Below are 25,107 nucleotides of genomic sequence, written 5' to 3'. Positions count from 1 at the left end.
TTGACTTAGAAATAGAGTGAACGAGCTACAAAAAAAAAGAAACTAGAAGATTTTATCTCCCTGAGGCTCTCACTTCTTTGTCGCTCTTCACATTCCTGGGAACATCAGCCTCTCGGATTCTCCATGTTCCTCCAAAACCAAGTCCACAAGTCCCAAACAGAGGGCAGTGCTCCTTGCTAGGGGCAGGGCAGGGCCATGGTGGGGGGGGGGGGGCGGTGGGGGTGTGGCAATGGCGTGAGAGCTGGTTCTGCTCCCCACCCTGGGCCTGGGGCCCCTGGGGAGCCCCTTCTCTGTTCAGAGCATTGGGTTTCTGGGCTGTTCCTGAGTCCAAGAAAGAGGTGGAGACTCTACCCTGGGTGAAGTAGGAGCTCGGCAGGGTGTGAGCTTCTCTGCCCTCTGCAATGCCCATAACAGGCAGGCAGGAAGGGCTGGGAACTGGGTGAAGGTGCCATACCCATTGCTAACTGCTCCAAGGGCAGCTTTGAGTAGCCTGAGCCTGTGTCTGTCATACTGAAGCTTGGAGGTCCAGAGAAAAGCCCCAGGGGAGGCACCCACTTTCCAGAACTGCTGCTTTTGGGGGTGGGGCGCTCTCCTTTGGGTAGTAGGGAAGACGTGGGAAAGCTGAGGGGACAAGAGCTGTTGGAGGAAGGAGTTAACAGCTGAGTATCTTTCATATGGTGGGCCACTGCTGAGGGCTTACCGGTCCCATAGGATCTCATTTTATCCCCCACAACATCCCTGTCGATTATACCCCTTTTACAGAGGCAGAGCCTGAAACCCAGAAGGGCAAGGTGTCTAGGTCAAGGCTTCAGCTAGTAAGTGGAAGGGAAAAGATCAGAGCTCAAGCCTGTGTTACTCTGGCGCCCAAATGTGTCCCTTACACCTTGCCACCAGCACATGCGAATGTAAGACTCCACCCCCCACCCCCCAGCCATGCCTTCACCCTTTTACTGGGGGCCCAAGTTTACCAGGAGTCTGATCTCTCCGCTCACATCTGCAACCTCGCCTCTGACCAGCAGGAAAACCCCGACAGGTCCAGGCACGTGCCCCAGACGCTTCCGCAACAGCAGCGGAGGGACGCACAGTGGGTCTGCATGGGCGCACAGTGGGTCCGCCCGGGCAGAGCCGGAGTCTCCTGCCCACGCGTCTGACCGCCCCGGGTGTGGGGGGGTGGGCAGCGCCGCGGGGCTTCGCGCCATGACATCAGCCCTGGTGTGGTGCAGTGTGCAAAGCCCACTGGTTGGCGTGGCCCGGGACACGCCTTCCCCGGAGCGGAACAAAACGGGGCGCGGGCCGGGCGCACCCAGTCGCCGCTTCCGAGAGCGTTCCCGCCCGCCCGCGCCGCGCAGCCAGCTGCCAGGTGAGTGCGCCCCGGGGCCGCGCGTGCCCGGCCCCTCCGTGCGCCCCCCGGCCCGGCGCGGCAACCCCGCGGCGCCTGCCCGACTTCCCCGGCCGCCGGGCACGGCTGGGGCGCTGCGGGGCGCTGGAAGGAAAAGCGGTGCGGCCAGGCGGCCGTCCCGGGCCGCAGGAGTGGGACAGGCGGCCGCACTTAGCCGGAGCGGCGCTCCCGGCTCGGGGCGTCCTGGCACAAAGGGCTCCTGCGTGCGCCTGACCCGGGGTGGCCCAGCTCCCCCACCGCCTGCAGGTCTGGCAGCGGAACAATCCGCGATTCTGCGCGCCACTGACGCTCATTGTACGCAGGGGGATGAGGGCATCCGTGCCACCCCCCTCCCTCACCCTCCTGCTCCGGGAGGAGAATGTGCCCGCGGGTGGGGTGGGGAAACATCTGGCTGCAGGGCCCAGCCTGGGGCCTCTGTGTCATGAGCGCAGGTGTCAGTTTTCACTCTTCCTCGAGAACCAGACGGAACAACATTTCACCTGCCCCCACCCACAAGTCTTGGTGCTAGGTGGGGACGATTATGCCCCCCCGCTCCCGTCAGTGTTTGGTGGCCTCAGTCTTTGAAGGCTGGGGAGCAAGAAAGGAGCTGGTGTTGGGCAAATTTAAAGCAAGTGGCAATAGGTTACCCCACGAACAACCTCTGAGGCAGGTGTCCTATCCACTCACACAGGCTGGGGAGTATCCTGCAGGCTCTTGGTCCCTGTGCTGTTGTGAGCTAACCAGGACCTGGGTCTAGGCTGGGGGCAGTAGCCTGGGCTTGGCCCCTCCCTAGCGGCCTGGGCTCCAGCCACCCACCCCCCTGCTCCATGGGGGTGAATGAGCCCGCAGGGCCTTCCCTCCCTGGGAGGGCTCTGCATTGGGATCCAGTTGCAGTGGCACCGAGGAGATCCACTGGGCACCGGTAGAAAGCGTGTCATGAAGAGGCAGCCGGGAATCTCCATGAGAGATTGCTTGGAAGGCAGCCTGGCTCAGTCTTGACAGTTGGATCTGCCACTGAATAGACTGGTGACCTTGGACAAGTGAAGTAACTTCTCAGTGCTCAGTTTCCTTTGGGGATGGCGCTTTGGGGATGTATTGCACAGACGTGAAACACAGCAGGGCTCAATGACTGTCTTCTCTCTTGTCCTCCCCCTTCCTTCCCAGAAGCTGAGGAGGCTGCACGTGCTGGCCGGGTCTCAGGCATCTCAGAGTGCAGGTTGGGGGCTTCTCCTGGGATTTGGGGACAGGGGTGCTGAGCTTCCCTAGCTCTCACTCAATAGGTGCCTCCTGATTCTCTAGCCAGGCTCTGACTCAGGAGCCCAGGGTCTCTCCTTCAAGAGAGACGGTGCTCAGCCCTCGACTCCTCTCAGGCAGTTGTCATCCCATCATTGCTGAGGGCAGCCTTGCACGGCTCACAGCTTCCCGGGAACGACCCTTTGCCTCAGAGAGGATATCCGGGGTGGGGACAGTTAGACCAGGAAGGGAGTTTATCCTGCAGAGGGTGTGGTGTGGGCTGCACGAGGGGGAGGGGGACACTGCCCAGTACGGAGGGTCTTGGGGGGACGGGATGCAGGGGAGAAGCTCAAGAACAGGCCCGCCAGCTCTGCAGCCGGGTTGCTAATAAAGTGTGGAAAACAGGTGCCGCAGCCTTTGGCCTCTGGTCTGCCCCAGTACCTTTCTTCCTGGCCCGGGTGTTTCCTTTTTGAATTGTAAACATCTGCCTCTGGAGCCCGCCAGTCCTCCCTGGAACAGAGTGGCAGCCTGGGAGTGTAGCGTTGACGTGTGGAGGGTGGTCAGCAAACATCTGGTGAATGAAAGGGGTAGACACAGGCTTTTAGCTGAGTGGCCCTACTGGACACTCATAAACCTTGCAAAGAGTTTTTCCCTGTGAGTAGTACTGAGAACCAGGTGAGGGGGGAAAAAGACAGAGTTTTTATTGACTGTGGACCTCCTGGTGGGGAGAGGAAACTGGGAAGGCTTTTGTGATAGACTGCCAAAGTTTCAAATATTCATGGAAACCCAGCTTATGGTGAAAAGTGGGTTTGCTTGAGGACTGAAGAGTCCTGCATTATACGTTTTGAGGTGCCAGTGAGGTCTTCTAAACAGAGTTGCCAGGGAGAACAAAAGGACCTTTTCTCCAAGTCAACCATCTGCCATTACTTGGGCATATTGGCAAATACCTAGAGAGTCACAAAACTGAACAGTAAGTGTTAGAGTTGGCCTTCCCTTAAGGTAATCATAAGCAGATACTGCGCTTACCGTGCACCAGAGATGGGCCTAAATCCTTCACGTGTATCATCTAGAACAATCTATGAACAATCTAATGCTCCCCATTGTACAGATGAAGAAACTGAAGCTCAGGGTGATAAGGAACTTGCCCAGTAGCGCAACTGGTCAGTCGTGGAGGCTCCATTCTAACATAGGCAAACTCCTTCCAAACCCATGCTCAGTGATTGTGTTACTATTTTTCTTTACTCCTGTACATTTCCGATTTCTGGATCAGTTAGTAAAGAACTATCTGCCATTTATGAAATACACTTTACAAAGTGCTTTGCTGTGGCTTATAAAGTACTTAAGGAAGACATGGCTTTGCTCTTGTGAACGTGGACGGAGGTAGGGTTAGAACTCGTGACCTCTAGGTTTCCACTCTGCTACATGGCCAGCAAGGAGAGACACCCCCGGATGTTAGGTCCCAGATCCTAGTGGGTATGCTTCCACCAGGTCTGATGCGTGCTTGAATTTCCAGGTCAGGTTTGCAGGAAAGAAAAGAAGCCTGGAAAAGAGACTGCTTGAGAAAAAGACACACACACACACACACACACACACACACACACACACACACACAGCAGCTAGCTGTGGGTAGGGAGGACAGGGAGAGGGGGTGCTAGGTACCAGAGGCTTTGCCTGTGGTTTCCGGTTGTCAGGAATTTCTCTGGTAATGACGTGGCTGGACTACGCAGCTCCTCAGGAATTTGTCTGACGTCGGCATTGAGTAATTCCCATGTATGGTAAAGTGTGTAAATACGGAGGCAGTTAGCATTTCCAGACTCTGGCATTTCCAGCGCTTCCCCAGGGCCAGAAGGCAGTGTCTGCCTCCTCAGTAGTGACAAAGGAGGAAGGAATAGAAGGTTTGCAGCTGGAGCATAGGCTCAGCCCCAACCAGGCAAGCAGACCCTCCCTCTCCAGTGTGCTGGGGTTCTTTATGCGGGGATTGGGGTGGGGAGGCGGGGGATGGAGCTTCCTGTGAGGTCAGCTGCGAACAACCTGTTTGTATGAGGTCTAAGTGCTAATTTGGTTTTGCTTTTTAAAAATCAATCCAGGAAACATCAGTCAGACCTTTCAGCATGGGACCACAAGTTGTTACCACTCTACATTGACATCATTCCAGAAAAAAAACAAAGAAACTTGATCTGTTGAGTAGCCCGTGAGACCTTATTATAATATAGGATTTCTTGTACTAGTTTTGAAATATTTTTTAAAAAATCGTAGACCCTCCCGCTCTTCTACCTTGGTTGACCTTCAGATGTCTGAACTCCCAAGGGTGGAGAGCTCTGCGGGAAAAGGCATTACGAGACAAGCAGGAGGGGACATAGCACTGTACTTGTCAGCTCACAATCACGCAAGGGCCATGGACATAGATGTGGAAAGAGAACACTCCTGCCACAGATTGAGGGCTGAGCTTGAGTGACAGTCAAGTTCTGGGGTACCGTGGGGCCTGGAGTGATCATAGCGCAAAGATGCAGCTTAGCCATGCCATGGGCAGGGTTGTGAAGGAATCATGTAGTGGGCTGTGGGAAGCTGGGGACAAATTGGCATTTCTTTATTGACCATCCATCCCTCTCCCAGTGACCATTACTTTCAGGGCAAGTCTATTTCCTGGGTTTTCAGGTGTCACCTCTAAGACATGGGTTCTGAACCCTGATCAGCAGGGGTCCCCCCCTTCCCTCTGTCTCCTTGGCTGCTCTCTTAACGTGGGGGCGTGGAGGAAGAGGCTGAGCTGCAGGGTTGGATGGGATGACAGCCCTCCTGTGTACCTGGCCACGTACCACACAGCTCAGGTAATGTGAGCAGTGCATTTCTAACTAGACAAACACCTGACAGGTCTCTACCAGACCAAGTGGGTGGGGACCTGAGCCCTGTGCCCAGAAGTCGCTTTTTGACCCTAAGGAATAAGAGATTTTGGAATGGGAGAGATGGGATTTTTCCACTGGAGAAATAAAGACAAGGAATGGTTTGTCAAATCAGTGGTTTGACGAGACTTACCTTCAGGCACCTGTGGCCAGTAGTTAAGGATTATACATCTCTGAAATGGTTCCTTCGGCTTGAAACATGATCACACTGAACCCATCACCTCATCCCGACTTTCATGACATTTGTGAACATGAGGGCCTGTGCATTTCTCTCCTGCTATGTGAGCGGCCATCTTGAATCCCTCTTCTCAAGATTGAAATCTGGATACAGTTCTTAATGGGACAACTAGATAGGAAGGTGTGGACAGCTTATCAGAAGAAGCCAATCCTTGGCTTCTGGCTTCCAGCTAGCCCTAAAGATCCCGACTTTTTTTTTTTTTTTAAGATTTAATTAATTAATTTTAGTGGGGAGTGGGGGTGGGACGAAGGAGAGGGATAGAATCTCAAGCAGATTCTTGCAGGGCTCCATCTCACAACACTGAGACCATGACCTGAGCCGAAACCAAGAGTCAGATGTTTCTAGCCATTCAGCAGAAAATTCAAGCCCTATTCTCTTTTGAGATTAGCAATGTGGTGAAGTAGACCAAACCAGAACACAGACAGCAATTGCCAATGGGAATGTAACTCTCTGAAACCCACCATGTGGAGAATATGATTACAGAAGATAGCAATGCTTCTTGAACACCAAGAGCAATACACAAACGAACTTGATATAAAGACACAAGCCTCTGCTTGCCTCTCAAGTCACCGGTGGCGGGGGTGGGGGGGTGGGGGTGGGGGGGGGAGGGACTAAATCCCAAAGAAGGGCAAGTCGCTTGTCTTGTTTGCTGGGCTGACAGATGAGTCAGGAATTCATGGTCCCTATTTGGCATGTTATTTCTCAAGCCCTACGCCTTCCAGATGTGGACTAGCTGGGAAGGACGGTCAACATCTGGGCCCACAGCTGGTGAGAAGCTTGCCGGGGCCAGCCCTGTCAGTGGTGATCAGCGGATCTGGCCTGGCACCGTGCCGTCACTTCCATACATTCTCATTGCCTCCTCAGAGTGGGGATCTGAGGGAACCAGTGTATAGGCCAACTTAGAGACTAGCAGACTGAAGCTCAGAGAAGAAAGGACGTTGCCCAAGGTCATTCAGCCAGGAACGGATGAATCCAGACCCACTTTCCTCACCACTGAACACTCCCACCTGAACTCGGACCTGGGGAACTTTCCTCCTCAGAGTCTCCCATGGGGTGTTGGACGGTCAGAACTTGAGATGAAGCCAGGTGTCCCTCTAAGTACTCCAGAAACTCTGAGAGCCGGGTTTCCTTTTAAGGCAATCAGCCTCCTGATAGCTAGCTAGAATGTGGCTGTTAGAAAGAAGGGGCTGAGCAGGAGGGCGGGGGTGGAGTGAAGAGCGCTCCCTGCCCCTTGTAGGGAAGGAGGTGGCCCGGGCTCCCTCCAGCTGAGACTCTTCCCCACAGGCAGGTCCCCTGGAGGGGTCCTCTTGTGGGCAGAGGGGATGGGGGGCCCATCCACAGGGGCAGCCTGGGACCCTTCCAGTCAGTGAACAGTCACTGTTTTTTATCCCAAGGTGCTGGAGCCCTTGTCTCTTCACTGGGCTCCTGAGAGGAGACCCCCAACGTCATGGCCAGGCTCGAAGGATGGCGCAGCCCAGAGGCATCCCAGGCAGATTTTCCTCACTGGCAGGTCCTTGGGTTTCACCCATTCTCTGCCCATGTTCCTGTTTCCCTGGGGCCCTGCTGGATGTGGGCCCCTGACATGGAGCCAGGGAGAACAAGGAGAGGCCTGTGTGGAGCTGTGGGTCTCCCCCAGGGGGAGAAGGGCTTTGTATCTGGGAACAAAACACTGCTTGGAACTGGCTCCCAACCACATGGTTAGGGGAACTTTCCTCCCTTAGGGGTATTCCTAGGGGCACGGAGTGTGTCCCTACTAGTTCAGGGGGCTGGAAAGGGAGGAGAGAACCAAGCATTGGCGTCTTCTCTGCCTACCGTGTGTAGGCACTCCTATATAGGATGGGGCGACAGACTGACAGCTGGGGTGACAGAGGGCCCAGAAGTGGCTAAACCCGAATCGGAATCCAGTTCTGTTCTTCTCTGAGCCTTGTTTTCCTTATCTGTAGGATGGGCATATATTCCCCATCTCCAGGTGGGAAGAAAGGGATGATGTCCGTAACCTGGTGCAAAGCAGACATGCAGTCGATGGTAGTCTGTCGGTTGGGGTGCCCTGGCTGCAGGAGTCCCGGTCGTGATGCCTGGTCACCTCCTCAGAGGCAGAAGAGAACCTGTGTGGCTCCAGATGAACACGCCTGTTTTTCCAGAAGCTTCCCAAACAGAGCTGACCTCACACGTCACTGCCTGTCCTTGAAGCCGCCCCCACAGGGGAACGGGATGGCCATGGTGGGCCCCTAGAGCTGGGCATGGGAGCGCGTCCCCTGAGTCACTCAGTGGAGGGTGGCTGGGGTTCTGCTACACGAAGGGGGAGAAGGGTTGATGCTGGGGTCGACAGCAATACACATCACTATTCTCACCGAACTGCCCCGCACATCGTAGGGTTTTGCAGCCCTGAGCTCTTGCTCGACCAGGCAGCTGGCCCCTGGAATCTTCGGGCAGAGTGGAGTGAGGGAATGAATGGTGGGATCGGGGATCTGGGAGTTCAGGCCCTGTGGGGGTTATCTGAGGAGGGCAGAGAGAAGTCACGTGCCCGTAGAGAAACCCTACCTGCGGGGGGCGTCAGTGATGTGCCTAAGCCTGAGGAGCTGTGGTCGGCGCAGAACCTGCGGAGGGGAGAACTGGCCTTGCACAGTGGTCCGTGGCCCGTCTAGACCCATGTGGGAGAGGATGATGGGCCCCAGCCCCAGCCGTCCGCCTCCTCGCAGCCTCTCCCAGCTCTGAGCACATGCACTGACTGAGCACTCCCGGCATGCCAACGCCGCTCTGGGCATCCTGGGAGCGAACCCAGCGATTCAGTCACCAGCCCCGCTGATGGGTGAGGCAGGGTAACAGGAGACAGCAGGGAAAGGAAACTGTGCAGGGGAGAATCTCAAGGTGAGGGGTGTGGTTACTCTCAGGTAGCCGGGAGTCACTGATGGTTTTTGAGCAGGGGTGCCCTCCACAAAAAAGATCTAGCAGCTGCTAGTGGGGATGGAAGAGGAAGGAGATTCCAGAAGCAGCATGACCATAATTGCTGTCTCTCTGGGGATGCATTCAATTGTAAAGAGGGAATTTGTTGGTTTGTTTAACTGGAAAATTCAGAGATAGATTGACCTTTAGGTTTGGCTGAATTTGGTGGCTTAATGATGCATTGCAGACTTAGTTTCTTTTGTCTCTCAGCTCTGTCTTCCCTGCTGTCAGCTTCATCCCGGAACTGCCTGTCTCCCTTGGGACAACAATCTCAGAGCCCTCTCCTCACTGGGGGAAGAGGGACTTGTTTCCAGGAAGTTCTCTCAAAAGATCGGGATGCTTTTTCTTCCAGAGCGCCTAGAACTGCCTTCTCCTATCTTATTGGTCTGAAATATTTAGCTGGCCCGTCTTTGAGCCAATAACCTTGGCTGCTTAGGTTAGGTCCAGGCCATGTGCCATGGCTGATAATCGGGTAGTTGCCAAGAAACAGGTGTATATGGCGTGGTGTCCTTTTCCAGGGGGCCGGCAAGGGATGGGCTGCGTGAGGGAGAGGTGGGGAGGCTGGGGTAGGGTGGTGGGAAGAAGAATGGAGAGGAGAGAGTCTAAAGGGCTCAGCACTGGTTTCGGGGGTGAGTGGGTAAAAGGGAGCACACAGAAGGGTGCAGCTATGGGAGGGGGAAGAGCCCCTCGACAATCTCAGGAGTGGGATAATTCCTTTGTGATGGAGAGAATGGTTGTGGTACCATGAGCAAAAATGGAAAAGTCGAGAAAAAGAATAAGTTTGAGAAAAGGCAATGAGTTCAGGTCCGTCACGTTGAATCTGAGGTACTTGTGGACCATCCAGGTGGAGATGCTCACTGAAATTAGATGTGTGAGCCTGGGCTCAGGGGAGAGGCCAAGGCCAGAGGGGTATGGAAGTTCTTGACAGAAGGGGGCCAAGGTGGGACCCAAGGGAACCCCAGCTTTTCGGATATGGGAGCAAAGCAGAGGGAGTGAAAATGTGCTTGACAAAACCTTGCTGAAAATCCCCGTGATCGTTGTGATATTCGAGCCCCAGTGCCCGTGAAGAGCAGCACCACCCACACCACTTTCCCCACGTGAAACCCTGCTTGTCAGCCCGCACGCACTGACTGTGCACCTCTGCTGGGTCCTAGGCTCTGCTGAGATGCCCCGACACAGAGAACTTGGCCCTGGCTGTGGTTTTCAGTATGAGAGCATCCTTCGTTCATTCCTCAACTACTTCCTGATCGCCTGTAGGAACACCTGTATGCCAGGTGCTGAGCAGGGCGTGGGGACTCCATTGTGAACATGACCTAGACTTTCTTCTTGAGCTGAGGCCTGTGTCCACAGTCAGATGGGAAGCTCTCCAGCAGTGGAAACCATGTCTCCCTCTGTCCTTGACATTGATTCTAGCTGCAGCCACCAGGAAGGTGGGCTCTGGATAACACATCCCTGTTTTCAACATTTCCTGATACAGAAAACTGGTGAGTTTTCTCCTTAGGCTCCTTTGCGTCCTGAGGCAACAGACCCCTCTGGCAAGGTCCCCCTTCATTTCCAGCACCCCGCATCATCCTATACTCACCGCATCCTGAGCTACCTCATCCCCCGTCCTGTACCCACGGTCACCTGTACCTTGCACAGGACCCCGCCCTCCGTGAGCTTCTGTCATCTTCCTCCTTCAGTCGCATGTCTGTTGAATGGAGGAGTGAAATGGGAGGAGAGACGCTGACCCCATCAGCCTGAGGGGGTGTCTGTTCTCCAAGTTTCCATGGCATGTACCTGCTGTGCTGCTCTCTGGGGCATCAGTACCAACCTGGAGCACGGCCTCTCCTGCAGTCTTGGACTCCTGCGTTAATAATAATTAGTGAATGCAGGGGCCCCTGGGTGGCTCAGTCGTTAAGCATCTGCCTTCGGCTCAGGTCATGATCCCGGGGTCCTGGGATCGAGTCCCACATCAGGGTCCCTGCTCAGTGAGGAATCTGCTTCTCCCTCTGCCCCTCCCCCTTCTCGTTCTCTCTCTCTCACTCACTCTCTCTCAAATAAATAAAATCTTAAAAAAAATAAATACATAAATAAAATCTTTAAAAATAATAATAATTAGTGAACACTAACTATAGGCCAGGCACCGTACCATGCCTTTGACATGCCAGACCTCATTTTATCCCCAGAAAAAAATCTGTGAAATAGCTTTTGTTTTTATCCTCATTTTACAGATGCAGAAATCTAGGTTTAGAAAGACAACTACCTTGCCCAAGGCACACAGAGCCAGTGAGTGGGGTTCAGAATTGGACCCAACCTGTCTGGTATCAAGACCTCAACTCAGAACCAATACCTAGAGCATCTCAAAGTTGGTCTCAGGCTGCCCGCTTTGGACTCACCTGGGGTGCTTATTAAAAATCCAGATTCCTGGGACGCCTGGGTGGCTCAGTCGGTTAAGCATCTGCCTTCAGCTCAGGTCATGATCCCAGGGTCCTGGGATGCAACCCTGAGTGGCACCGAGCCCCACATCAGGCTCCCTGCTCAGCGGAGAGTCTGCTTCTCCTTCTACCCCTGCCCACTGCTCCCCCTGCTTGAGCTCTTTCTGTCAAATCGATAAATAAAATCTTTAAAAAATATCTAGATTCCTGTACTTCCCCTGGGGTCTGGGGTGGCGCTGGTCAATCTGATTTTGCAGAAGCCCCCCTGAACTCCCAAATTTTTTTTAAAGATTTTATCTATTTATTTGAGAGAGAGAGAATGAGCAGTGGGGAGGGGCAGAGGCAGAGAGAGAGAGAGAAGCAGACTCCCTACTGAGCAGGAAGCCTGATGCCAGGCTCGATCCCAGGACCTGGAGATCATGACCTGAGCCAAAGGCAGATGCTTCACAGACTGAGCCACCCAGGTGCCCTGTGCACTCCCGGTTCTAAAGGGCTCTAAGGCTGGAGAACTGTGCCTTGTGTGCCTACCCCTTCCCCACCCCCCCCCAGCTTAAAAAAATTTCTGGGGTTTTTTTTGGTGAGCTGTATCTTACATATAAAGGAGCATATAATACCTTCATGTATAGTTCAAAGAATAATTGTAAAGTGAGCCCCCATGGGACAACCACCCAAGTTAAGAAAAAATATTGTCAGCGCCTTAGCAGCTGCTCTGGAGACCCCCACACAGCTCTGGGCCTTTCCCTGTCTTACAGGTAACAAGTCTAAGATAATAGTTTGTGATCATCTTCCCTTGCTTTTTCTTTATAACTTTTCCACCCGTGGGTTCATCCCTTGACAATATGAATTTTGTCTGTGAACCTCCCACAGATGATCTGTGTTTTGTGAATTCTAGTATATCTGCTCTTTTGGCTCAAACAGACCTTGGTGAGATTCATCCCTGTCGATGCACGTAGCAGAGGGTTCAATGTCTTGCTTCCACAGCCTCCTTTGGAGAGCCGGTATCTTATGCTTATTTATATTAGAGTGCCTGGCCCCAGGCTGAAAATACAGCAGTGGCTCAGTGACTGTCTGTTGCTGGCACTGGGGCAGGGAGCCCCCGAGTGGCAGTGTGAGAAGGACGTGGAGAACCATCAGGAGGAAGTGCCCAGCCAGGACTGGGGGCCCCACAGGTGCCCTGCCTGCCCTCTTGCCATCCTCGGTCTGCCTGTGGTTCTCCCGTCACGGGCAGTCTGGGTCTCCAGCTCCCCGTAAAACTAATTCCCTGTCTGGGTCCAGTTTCAGGATGCCGAACTGGGGAGGAGGCAAGAAATGTGGGGTGTGCCAGAAGACGGTTTACTTTGCGGAAGAGGTTCAGTGCGAAGGCAGTAGCTTCCATAAATCCTGCTTCCTGTGCAGTGAGTATGCGCCCCGGGCCCTGCCACTGTTGCCGTGGGGACTGGGACGGGGCCTGCCCCCACAGGCTGGGCCTGTCAACACCGCAGGGGACGGGCCCCATGGGATGTAAACAGCTTGACATTTGGCTGGAGCACAGCTGGGGAGGGAAGCACTTACAGGCCTCTTTGTTCCGCTCAGAAGCTGCTTTCTAAGGGGAAGAACTGGCCAGAGCTGGTGGGGGTGGCAGCCGCTCTGGGGCGGGGTGCCAAGCTTCCAGACTTGCTTAGGGAAACTTTCCACTCTGCTTTCTCTTTCTCTCCCTGCCACAATGCCATCATTTAAGAGGAAACCACTTTGGGCCCAAGGTTTTACCCAAATTTGGACCCAAATGATCCCTTGTTAAAAGGTGAGAGAGGTTGCAACTTTATGGGGACACTGAGCCTGGAGGAAGAGCTGGGTTCTCCCTTCTTCAGCCCCTCTGGGCCAGCCTGGTCACTTCCCTCACCTCCCATTTTGCTCCAACAGCCTGGGATAAGGGGACGATGAGCAAACAGATCTTTGACATCCACCCCCAGTAACCTGGAGCTGGCTCGAATCACAAGCCCGGGTGAGCAGGAAACCGGGCAACAGACAGCAAGCAGCTGGGAGCCGTCAAGTGGCTCCAGGAGTCCTTGACCCCAACGGTGTTTTCAGAGCACCCAGGAAGTGGTGCCTCGAGGAGGCGCCCCGCCCCCCATTTCTAAATGATTTGGTTCACTGTGATCAGAACAGAGGGTCCTGGTCAGAGGAAGAGGAGTTTTCCGTGAGGGCAGACAGAGTCGGAGGCAGGGGAATGTCTTAGTTAAGTCCTGGGTTTCTGGAGCCAGTCGGGCAGGGTTTGAATCTGAGTTCAGTTTTGGTTATCCGTGTGCTGATGGGCAAGTTACTCGGTTTCTCCCTGGTTGAGTTTTCTCACGATTACAGGGGAGCTAATAATACTTACCTCATGGGGTTGTTGTCAGAACGAACAGAAAGAAGCTTGGAAAACAAAGTACTTAACGCAACTGCGAATGTTCGCTAAATGACGGACACTGCCCTGGACACACACACACATACACACACACACACAGACACACACACACACGCACGCACACGCACGCGCTGCTGAGGGAGCTGCAGACAACATGATGTGGTGACATAAAGGAGACCTCATAGCCCGTCTGAGAGATCCAGGGAAGGGGGTCCCATCCATCCCGTATCACATGAAGCAAAGTTGGGAGTGTCCATGGCCGCTTTGTTCCCAGGTGATTTGTGATCCAGAGTAGGAACCAGATGGACCAAGGGCCACCTGGTCACTGGATGTTCACCAGATCTCTTCTGGGCCACCCAGCTGGGAGGCACCCAGCACAGGGCAGCAGGGGCCCCCCCACACCCTGCGCAGCCAGCTGGAATGGCCACCCAAGGGCTGCATCTGATGAACAGGAGTAAATGAGCCCCAGTGGGGCCTTGTTGGCCCGTAGCCCACAGAGGAGGCCGCAAACAGCAGCTTCTTGTTATCAGCAGTTCACTGCACTTAGGAATTTTCAAGCCGTTTATTTTTTCAGAGGGCTCAGCATTGGCAGGAAGAGGGTCTGGGCTGCTGGGGTCTATAGGGCTTCGGTCTTTGCTCTCACATGTTGCTTAATCACTACAGAGGCAGCTGAGAGGCCTCGGTCCTGCTCGTGGAGGAGTAGCTGTTGGTGGCGGTTGGGGGAAGGCAGGAATTCAGGGGGTGGCATAGGAAGAAGGGAGCAGGCCTGGGGCAGGGCGTGAAGGGGTGTGGAGGATTAGAAACAGCTGTGGAAAGTCAGGCTGGGGAGCAGGGCTGGGAGGGGGTGTTGTGAAAGTAACAGCCATAGGGAGCAGTCTCGTGTCGCCCTGGGGTCTCCGGGCCAGCACAGCTCCTGGGTATCCGAGCTTAGAGAGGTCCCGGCAACCAGGTGTCCCCACAGCTTGCTGATTCCTGGTACCAGAACAGCACTGAGCACCCAGCAGGTTCTTGATGATTTGTTTTTCAATGGAAGGAGCATCGCTTCTCTCTTTCAGAGAAGTGGGTGATTAAGGGTCCAGCTTGAATTCAAGAATTCAGAATGACCCCGAGAATCAAAGGACGTTCCTTCCTAAGTTTCTTCTGAAGGCGCTTTCCTTCCTAAGGCTCAGAGAGTATGGACCTGGGTGGGATTAGGGCCATAGTCCCCTTGCTGTCTGGACCTCTGACCATTCGGGTCCTTGGCTCTGGCTTCTAGTCAGTGTGGCACCTACATTCCCTTTCCTGAGGGCCTGGGACAGACAGGTGGAAGACAAGATGATGTAACAGAGTCAGGGAGAATGGCCTCTGCCCTGGGCTTGGCCTTTGACCTGGAAGCAGGAACAGAGAGGGCCTGAAGTCTATTCCGGTGGCCTCAGTAGGGGTGGCCAGCTCCAGCTAGCAGGCAGGAGAGCTCAGCTCTGCAGTTGGGGGCCTACCCTGAGGCTGCATGCCCTTCTCTGAGCTGTAGCCAACTCCCTCCTGGGCAGGTCAGGGTTGAACAGCCAGCCCTGTGGAAAAGTAGACCTGGTCTGGCCTAATGGTGGTTGACTGATGAAATTGCACTGTTTTCCAGGACCCCAGTGCACAGGGGAAGCTCAGAGAAGCCCTGCATGCCCTCTGACACCAGAATCTCCTCACCCACAGGCTGAAGTTTGTTGTCAGTTTTCACCCTCTTGGTCCCACAGGCTTGGCCTGCCTGAAAGGGACCTGTGGCAGTCAGAAAACAGCCAGGTCTGGAAATCAGGCTTGGTTCTGACCTGGCCCTGCTTCTGGCTTCTGGCTAATTCTGTGAGCTTCTTTGTGGGCCTTGGTTTTCCTTCCAGAGAGAATCCCTCTCTGTTTTGGGGTGGGGTGAGGGGGGCTCTGACCTCTCACCTGGGACTGCCTCTTGCCCATACTTCAAAATAGCATCAGAAGGCCTCACTGAGCCTGTGGCATCTGGAAGGACATTTTTCCAACAAATGCATAACTAACCATACCTAAGTCTTTTTTTTTTTTATCTCAACATTATTTGGTAGAAATTTATTTAGGCCTTCATTCAAAATTCCCCTCAGTTGAGTCTTTGGTAGAGCCTCCAGGTGACCAGACTATCTTACCTGGATGGAGGTAGAAGGGTGGAGGGCCTGGGTAAGGTGTTGAAGGTGGGCCATGCTGGGCAGGAGGGCCAGGGGGAGAAAAAGCAGGGCAGAAACCGACAGGGTGGTCTTCACACCAGCTCTGGAAGTCAGGGCCCTGTTGGCACCGCAGGGAGCCACCTGGAGGTTAATGACTGGTAGGCCCTGCTGTCTCCTCTGGGCTGAGCTCTTGGGTCTCCTGCTGGCAAGATCACTCAAAAGAGCCCTCTGTTCCCCCAACTGTTCTTGTCTCTGCTTTCTGCCTTCCCTCTGGTTTTGGAATTCCCAGTTCAACTTGGGTCTTACAGGAAGCAATTCCAGGCCAACTCCTGACTTCCCGCCCTAGAAGGGAATGTTGGAGCCCTTGGCCTGTTGTTCCCTCTCCCTCCTTGCCAGGAGCTAAGCCCCAGGGGAGGTGGTGGGAAGTTCCATATTTGGGCTGCCCAGAACACTGGAATGGGGTGAGGATCTCAAGGGCAGGACTAGAGGGCCCTTATTTAGTCTGAAGTCTGCAACCTGGGGCTCAGGGTAACAGAGGAGCTGGCGGAGGGCCAGACCCATTAAAGGCAAGAGGATGGCAAGTTGCATGGAGCTGAGCTGAGAGCCATCTCAGGGGGAGGTGAGAGGCGTGGCTCCTCTAGTGGTTTCTGGAAGGCTCCCTCTTCAGAAGGACATGTTTGAGTCTATGGTCCAATTGGGCACACCCAATCTCCATAGTGAAGGAGTATCATAGAACCAAATTGGGACTGTAGGATAAGACATAAGCAGATAGAGTGAGGATGAGTCTCTTGAGAGAAGTAGGTGGGGGTTGGGAGCATATGATCTCTTGAGGCCTGGGCCTGTTCTTCCTCCTCCCTTGTGTCCTGGTGATACTAACTTTACATAATACTTATAAGAGTAGCCAACATTTATTATGCACCTACTGTGTACAGGGTATTGTGCTAAGTACTTTACATGTAAGATCTTATTTAGTTCTCCCCACCACCTTTTGGGGTAGATATTATTGTCTGCATTTACAAAAGGAGACACCGAGGGATGCCCGGCTGGCTCAGTTGGTAGAGCATGCAACTCTTGATCTTGGGGTTGTGAGTTCAAGCTCCATGTTGGGTGTAGAGATTACTTAAAAAATAAAAAAAAATTAAAAACAAACAAACAAAACCCCCGAAAAGAACCAAGTGGAGAGATGGAGGCTAGAAAGGGAAAATAACTTGCCCGTCACATAGCTGGAAAGAAAGAGAGTTGAGATTTGATTTTGGGCAGTCTGACTGCCATGACCCCAGGCTCCGACCATTTCACTCTGGATGGCTGGGCACAGGCCCCCTGACAGGCACAGGAAGGTATATGGGACTCACAGGCTTTCTGAAGCTCATCCCCTTCCAATTGCTGATACCCCAGGAATCAGGAGTTCTTCCGAGTCTGACCTCGGGTCTTCCTAAGACAAGCTGGTTCCTGAGATCAGAACCTCCAGATCTCGTTGTGATTAGCATATCCTGCATCTCACTTCAAGGCCCACCATGCTGGGTACTTAGTAAATATGAAACTTTTCTTTTCTTCTGAGTGCGTCACTTCACCTGCGGCCCCGGCCCCCCCAGGCACGCATGGATTGTTTCTTCAGGAGTCCATTGCTGGAAGCAGGAAAACCCGGACTGTCTTCCTTTCTTTTTTCTTCTTTCCTGTTGGGATACATTGTCAAGAGCAGAGCGAAGGCCCTCAGCAGGTTTCCTGTGGCTTGGGGTCAGCCTAGGCTGTGGCCTCGGATGATCCCTGGTGTGCACCACAGCCTGGCGAGGGGTGAGGGTGGAGAGGACAGAGGAAGGCACACGTGGCCTCCTGCGAGAGGTGGCTCAGCCGGCCGGCATTCCTAGAATGAGGCCACGCAAATCCCCTCCCTCCCTGCTCCCAGCTCCCTGGCCATCTGACTTCCATTTTCACGCTGCTCCTGGAAGATCAGGATATTCTCTCTCAGAGTGCCCTGAGAGCTTTAGCGGCAGGCGGGGGGGTGGGGGGGGGTGTTGCAGTGAGCAAGCAGCTCCCCCCACTGCCAGCTCACCATGCTCCCTTCCCTCCCCAGTGGTCTGCAAGAAGAATCTGGACAGCACCACCGTGGCCGTGCATGGCGAGGAGATCTACTGCAAGTCCTGTTACGGCAAGAAGTACGGGCCCAAAGGCTATGGCTACGGGCAGGGTGCAGGCACGCTGAGCACCGACAAGGGGGAGTCTCTGGGCATCAAGCACGAGGAGTGAGTACGAGAGTCTCGCCACCCCCTTCCTTGAGGTCTCCCCTCCCACCCCCGTGTCGCACACATTTGCAACCACTTCTGGTTCAGCCGTGGAAGGTTCAGAAAGCCATTGATCTCCAAGGAAGTCCTAGAGCCACCCACTGGGGGTCAGGACGAGAGTTGCTGAGGGTCTAACGGGAAATAAAGCAAGCGAGGCTCTTCCCTGTGTGAAGAGTGCAGCCTATATTTACAGAGGGGTTAGAGCGTGGAGGGACCCCAAGAATTACTTGGTCCAATGTCCTCTTTTCTCAGATGAGAAACCCCAGCCCAGGCTCAGTGGCCTGGCTGGGGGTCCCACGGGCGCAGAGCCAGGCTCAGAAGTAACAACACTGCCCCACCTGCCTCTTTCTCTCGCCATCTCTCACCCCTGCACTAAGGGGCAGCCATCTCCCTTCCTTGGAAATGCGGCAGGGTTTCACTGGCACCCACTGACCTCTGACCTGTTGAAACAGTGGCTATTGGCAGTCTGCCTGGCCAGCATCTTGACCTTGGGGGGAATGTACAGAAATGACAGATGAGTGAGCACATTTTAGCCAAGGTCATTGCCCCAGAGGGAATGATTTGTCAGCAGATTTCTCCTGGAAAGAATCTAATAGGCAGGCTGCAGGAATGGGGAACAGAGGAGGGCAATTCTTAGCAAATGAGCTGCTCACTGATGCCCGTGTTTTAACTCAGTGGTGGAGGGCAGTAGGATGCTTCGATGAAAACAGCATTGTGCTGTGTGAAGAGTGGAAGGTTCAGAAAGCCTGGGTCTGTCCATCTGTAAAGTGGGAGAGCACCCTGGAGGTCCTGGTTGGGAGAGCCGCCCCCTACTGATGTGAGATGAAGGTAGGGTCATGCCCACTCGGGACCAGCCCCACTAGTCTCACCGCACATCGTTGCCCACGCAGGGCCCCTGGCCATAGGCCCACCACCAACCCCAATGCCTCCAAGTTTGCACAGAAGATTGGCGGATCCGAGCGCTGCCCCCGATGTGGCCAGGCAGTCTATGCGGCTGAGAAGGTGATTGGTGCCGGGAAGGTAAGGTGGCTTCTGGGAAGATGGGCTGGGGAGATGCCTTCTTGAAATGTGGGCTCTAGAACTTTGTAAGTCGGCCCTGGATCTGATCAAGGGAGCGTGAGCACTGGGCTTTAACTCCCTCCCTTCTAGGGAAGGAATAACCCTTCGTCCCTGTGTTGCTTGTCCCTGTGCCTTCCAGTCTGCAAGGACTGAGGAAGGCACACATAGGCTCCGGGGAGAGGTGGCTTGGCCAGCATTCTTATTCATGAGGATAACAGGCCCGCCATTGATGAAACTGATTATTAAATGCTTATGTGCAATTTATAGGGAGTTGTAAAGATCAATCTGATGGGTTTCAAAGGAGCTACAAGCCCCCTAAAAGCATATGCAAAATTTTGTGTCTCTGGGAAGAAGATCCACAGTTTTAATCAGATTTTCAAAAGGATTTGTGATCCCCAAAATGTTAAGAGCCACTGGAAAATCCACATACATTCCGTATTGTAAGACCTGGATTCTGGGAAAACGTGTACATCCATGTACCCCCAGGGCAGAGATTTTCAAGGTTCAGGGCTGATCAGAGCCTCCTGGGAAGCTTTTGCAAACTATTTCTTTCTTTCTTTCTTTCTTTTTTTAAGATTTTATTTATTTGATGAGAGAGACACAGCGAGAGAGGGAACACAAGCAGGGGAGTGGGAGAGGGAGAAGCAGGCTTCCCGCGGAGCAGGGATCCCGATTCGGGGCTCGATCCCAGGACTCTGGGTTCATGACCTGAGCCGAAGGCAGACGCGTAACGACTGAGCCACCCAGGCGCCCCTTGCAAACTATTTCTTTTTTTTTTTTTTTTTAATTTTTTTTTTTTTTTATTTATTTGAGAGAGAGAGAATGAGAGAGAGCGAGTACATGAGAGGGGGGAGGGTCAGAGGGAGAAGCAGACTCCCCGCCGAGCAGGGAGCCCGATGCGGGACTTGATCCAGGGACTCCAGGATCATGACCTGAGCTGAAGGCAGTCGCTTAACCAACTGAGCCACCCAGGCGCCCGCAAACTATTTCTGACTGCCATGTATGCCTTCCTCTGTGGACTCCCAACCCCAGAGCACAGTAAGAATCACTGTAGCGAGCCCCCATCCCAGTGAGACAATCCCACCTCCCAGAGAAGCTGCAGTGGAGAAGAGGCAGGAGAACTGGTAATCCACCAGACGAGTGGTCAGAGAATCATGGAAGAGGCATCCTCAGTCTATGGCCAGAGAGGCCCAGATGGAGGAGAGACTCGGCCAAGGTCACATAGCAAGCGTCTGGAACAGCTGAGCCAAGAGCCTGTCTGCAGCTCTTCTGGCTTTGGGTCTTGGCTTTCAAGTCTTTTCCACCTTGAGGAAGGGGCCCAGGACCAATGGATGGGGAACTGACACTTAGGCCACATCATCTAGACCATAGCAGGCTCCAACCTTGACAGTCACGGTTGGAGATAGGTATTATTATCCCCATTTTACAGATGAAGAAGCTGAGTGTCAGAGGCATTAAGTTAATTTGCCCAGATCTTCCAGCGAGGCAGTGGCTGGACTAGGAGTCAAGCCCAGGTCCCTCTAACTCAGAAGTTCGTGCTCTTACCACTGTTAACTCTGCTTTGGGCCACTTAACCTCTTTGAACCTATTTCCACAGCTGTCATGAATCCTGGCACCATGATTAAGACCTTGGGCCCTAGAGGCGCCTGGGTGGCTCAGTCAGTGAGGCGTACGACTCTTGGTTTCAGCTCAGGTCACGGTTTAGATATCGTGGGATCAGCCTGCTTTGGTCCCTGCGCTCAGTGGGCAGTCTGCTTGGGATTCTCTCTCTCTCTCCTTCTGCCCCTTCCCCTGCTCACACTCTGTCTCAAATACACAAAATCTTCAAAATGACTGTAAAAAAAAAAAAAGACCTTGGGCCCTAGACAACCCTTAGTTTTGGCCACTTACTAGTTGTGTGACTTTAGGCAAATCATTTAACCTTTCTAAGCCTCCATCTGCAACTGTAAAGCGAAGCAAATGACAGTCCCATCATACAAAGTTGTTTTGCAGAATAAAGGAGACACTGCACGTCGGCCCCCAGCACAGCCCCCAGCGCAGCGCCCAGGGTGTGCTCAGGACACGTTGGCCGTTGCTGTTACTGTTGGGGCTGTTGTTACTGTTACTGTGTACTTAGGGGGATTGTTGTGAGGTCAAAAGGAAGATCCTTGCCATGGATTAAATGATATGAAAACGGGAGATGTTAATCTTATGCAGTTGGTATCTTTTTCTGCTCATAGTGTCTCACTAGGAGATTCGGAAGTTATAAAAGGGCGCCTGGGTGGCTCAGTTGGTTAAGCGATTGCCTTCGGCTCAGGTCATGATCCTGGAGTCCCGGGATCGAGTCCCGCATCGGGCTCCCTGCTGGGCAGGGAGTCTGCTTCTCCTTCTGACCCTCCCCCCTCTCATGTGCTCTCTCTCTCATTCTCTCTCTCTCAAATAAATAAATAAATCTTTAAAAAAAAAAGAGAAAGTTATAAAAAATAGCTAAGAATCACTATGTCCATTGCCTGGATAGGGTCTAAGTTAAGGCTGTAACTTCTGAGGGGTGGGTATAAGAGATGTTTGTGTTCAAACAGAAAAGGTCGGGAGAAGCTCCCACCTCTCTTTGGCCTTGGCCAGGAAAGAAATAATCGAGGAACAGGGGTACGTTTGGGTGCTGAATGAGTGAGCAAAGGGATCCAGCTTATTTGGAGGGTGGGCAAGGCAACGCGTGGGGTGGGTGGCGGTCCGCATGCGCTTCAGCCCCCTCGCTCGGGCATGGAGAGCTGGTGTAGCAGCCCCTGCTCCCCAGAGGAGGAGGCGAAGGCTGGGTGGCTGCTGAGGTGCTGGGAGGGCCTGCCCATCCCAGCTGTCTGGACTCCGCTGTCTGCTGTCCCCGCTGTCCCCGAGGCCTGGGAGGAGGAGCCAGCATGCACAGGTCAGGCAGCCAGGAAATCTGAGGGGATCCAGCTTCCTCTCTCATTCTCCAGCCCAGGCTGTGCTGAGGGAGTCTCTTTGACCTTAAAAGGCCTTGTTTTGTCCTGCCTGCGTGCTGCCTGCCCCTGGCGGTCCTGGTTTTGCAGAACCGTCTCTACATCAGGGGCCTAGCGTGCTCAGCTGCTGCTAACCGGAGCAGGGTGCTGAGAGGTCCTCGTGTCCGTGCTGGCTCCCATCACCGTGTGCAAACCCCGGGCCCGCCTCTTCCCTGGCAGGCTCTGCGCGGGTTCCTCTTAGACCCACAAAGGACCTTCTGTGGCCCCTGGAGAAGCCGCGCTCCTCAGGCCTTGCCCTGCTGAGTTCAGTGCACTTCACAGACCCCTTCTCCTTCCAGAGTAATACTCGATCTGATTGGCTCCGGGCCTCCCCTGGGCCAGGCCTGTGCTGGGCACGTTACATCGCTCCCGCTGTCTAATCCTCTCAGCCAGCGAGCCAGGGAGATACCGCCAGCCCCCTCTCCAAGACGGAGTGGCTTCCGGGCAAACAAGGAGCCCAGTGCTAGAACTTCAGGGGCCAGGCTGGCTCAGACGAATCCCAGTTGCAATAGCCTGCACCGTGGCTGGGCCCCATCCGTGTGTGTGGATACGCAGTTCTCACGACCATTGTGCAGGGTGGGCAGGGGGCTCTCCCGGAGGAGGAAATGGCGGAGGCTGTGCAGCTAGTAGGTGGCAGTTCCAGGACGGCCACACCGCTGATCCCCAGGCAGGATGGGTCTGGAGAAGGCTTGTGCATGCCTGTGGGGAAACAGCTACCCTGGTGGCGATCCCACCCCCTCGCCTGCCCTTTGTGGTGCAGCTGGTTCCACTCACCGCCCAGCCATCGCAACACTCCCTTGAAGATGACGTGAGGTTGCGTGTGGTCCGTGGCCTGCTTCCGCCACTGCCTGGCCCCATGGGCCACGTCCTCCCAGCAGGACCAGCTGAGCAGACTTCGGAAGTGTCTTGAACCCTTCCACTGTCATTATGTCAGGGGGAATGGGGCTGCGGGGTAGGGGACACCCTCGTCCCTGGAGGCAGCATTAACTGTTTCCTTCCCTACACAGTCCTGGCATAAGTCCTGCTTCCGGTGTGCCAAGTGTGGTAAAGGCCTTGAGTCCACCACCCTGGCTGACAAGGACGGCGACATTTACTGCAAAGGTGGGTGGTTTCACTTCTAATGCAAGGGTCGAGAGGTCTGAGGGGGTAGGGGGCTAACCAGTTATGCCCTTGCTAAATGTAAACCCAATTCCTGGCCTTGGGGTCAATTCCGGAGCTTCTAGTGTGACCCTTCACTTTACAGATGAGGAGACAAGCCCGGAGGGAAAAGTGACTTGGCCAGAATCATATGACAGATACGGGCAGGATGGGGCCAGGACCTGGGTTCCTAACTCCTAGTCGGATGCCCTGACAGCAGATAGTGCTTCTCCTATAATTTCAGCAGTGGGGGAAATGGCTATAATGTGGAGCCAAGAACTTCCTCACTACCGGGGCTCGGGGTGCTACAGAGGTGAGGGGCGCTGGGGGGATTTTGCTGCTCTGGAGGCCTGGCCAGGTGCCCAGGGGGGAGGATCTTTGGTGGGAGGGCTGGGAGGTGGGGCCTGGGGGAGGAGGAGCCAGGCCTTACCCCTTCTCTCTCGGCAGGATGCTACGCGAAAAACTTCGGACCCAAGGGCTTTGGCTTTGGGCAAGGAGCTGGGGCTCTGGTCCACTCTGAGTGAGGCTGCCGCCATCCACCGCACGCTGCCCACTGCTGTGCTTTTCATCGCCATTCCCTTCCCAGCAGCCTTGGCGACCTCCAGGATCCCTCCTCCCTCTCTCAGCCCTGCCACACATCACTAATGACTTGAACTTGGGTGTCTGGCTCCCTCTGGTTTGGAGTCTGCCTGAGATCCCACTCCTCTACGGGGCTCCCTCTGACTGGGACCTGACACCATCACCAGCAGGAGACCTCAGTGTTTTAGTGCAGGTGGGACTGGGCCCTTCTCCCCACAACCCGCCCCACAGTCCTCTGTTTTAGCCTGTTAGGCTGAGTGTCCGTCATCAACCTGCCAAGATCCCTGAGCCCACGTCTCGGATCCCAGAGGAACAGTAGGCCCAGGGGAGAGGGAAGCAGGAACAAGATGGGGCAGAGGAAGCTGGTGGTTCATTGGATTCTCCTCTGCGGGTAAGAGGGTGGGCTTCTTGGTGTCCCTCGGAATAGGCCTGGGGAGTTCCAGCTCGGGAATTCACTGTGGATGCAGAAGGGCATACAGACAGGGTCATGGACTATTGGAGCTACTTGCTTCTCTGAGCCTCTTGCCTCTGAGGCTCTGGAGACCCGGTGTCCTCCCCCTCGGGGTGAGGAAAAGAACTCAGGTCTGAGGACCCAAAGTCAGGATGTGGTCTGACCTCCCCAGGCATCTAGTTCCTAGAGGCCCGGATGAAACACCTCCCAACACACACTTTCATTTATCAGTGGCCCAAATCTGAGGGTAAATAGCTCCACCCCTAACCCCAGTCCCGAGGCTGTGGTGGTAGCTCCTCCCCGTCCCAGCACAGACCAGGCCGGTGCCCTGTTCCCACCACTCCTGCTCGACCCTCAGATGTGGAGGGAGGCACACACAGCCTCAGGCTTCATCTGGACACCCCTTCCCTATGTTCCCAGTCCTCAGGACCTGCCTGCCCACTCGGGGCCTTGCCCCTGCCACCCCACCCTTCTCCAGGAACCCTTCTCTGGCCTCTTCACCCCCCATCCCTTGCAGGCCCCAGGTCAGGAGCAGCAGGAGGAAGGGGAGGGGCTGGGTCTTGCTGCTCCCAGTGACTGAAAGGACAACACTATATGGAGCAGTCATGTGGAGGGGCTGCAGGCCCGAGCTGTGTTCAAGCTGACTTCTCATCTGGTCAATAAAGCCTAAATCTTAGAACAGAACTCTGGCGTCCTGATCCCATGTCTGTAAGAGTACAGCGAACCACAGGGCTGGGAGGGAACTTCATTGGAGGCATCAAATTAGCAGGAGGTTAGGTGGAAATAAATATGGTTTGTTCCTGTTTTTCTAAGGGCTGCTTACTTTCTAGTATCAGTTCTAACTGAACCGCACTGCCCGGAATGACCCAACCAGCCCAGTCCCGCTGCCTTGCCCTGTCTGGCAGCCCCCACTCCCACATCTGGGTGTGAAAACTGTGTGGACTTTGGCATTTGAGGGGCTCAGCAA

At 54.4% G+C, this 25,107-nt stretch overlaps 1 protein-coding gene across 1 annotated transcript; it reads left to right on the top strand.

The window, feature by feature from the left end:
* Positions 1 to 1,208: 1,208 nt before the first annotated feature.
* CSRP1 (cysteine and glycine rich protein 1) lies at positions 1,209 to 24,824 on the top strand. The gene is made up of 6 exons (XM_036086640.2): positions 1,209 to 1,360; positions 12,382 to 12,500; positions 17,714 to 17,882; positions 18,812 to 18,941; positions 22,981 to 23,074; positions 23,558 to 24,824. Exons 2-6 carry the CDS (start codon positions 12,389 to 12,391, stop codon positions 23,632 to 23,634), a joined length of 582 nt encoding a protein of 193 aa, XP_035942533.1. The 5' UTR covers positions 1,209 to 1,360; positions 12,382 to 12,388; the 3' UTR covers positions 23,635 to 24,824.
* The last annotated feature ends 283 nt before the right edge of the window (positions 24,825 to 25,107 follow it).

Source organism: Halichoerus grypus, chromosome 7, assembly GCF_964656455.1.
Source record: "Halichoerus grypus chromosome 7, mHalGry1.hap1.1, whole genome shotgun sequence".
Taxonomy (NCBI): Eukaryota; Metazoa; Chordata; class Mammalia; order Carnivora; family Phocidae; genus Halichoerus; species Halichoerus grypus.
Note: the sequence above shows the minus strand (reverse complement) of the source record. Positions and strands in the feature narration are given on the sequence as shown.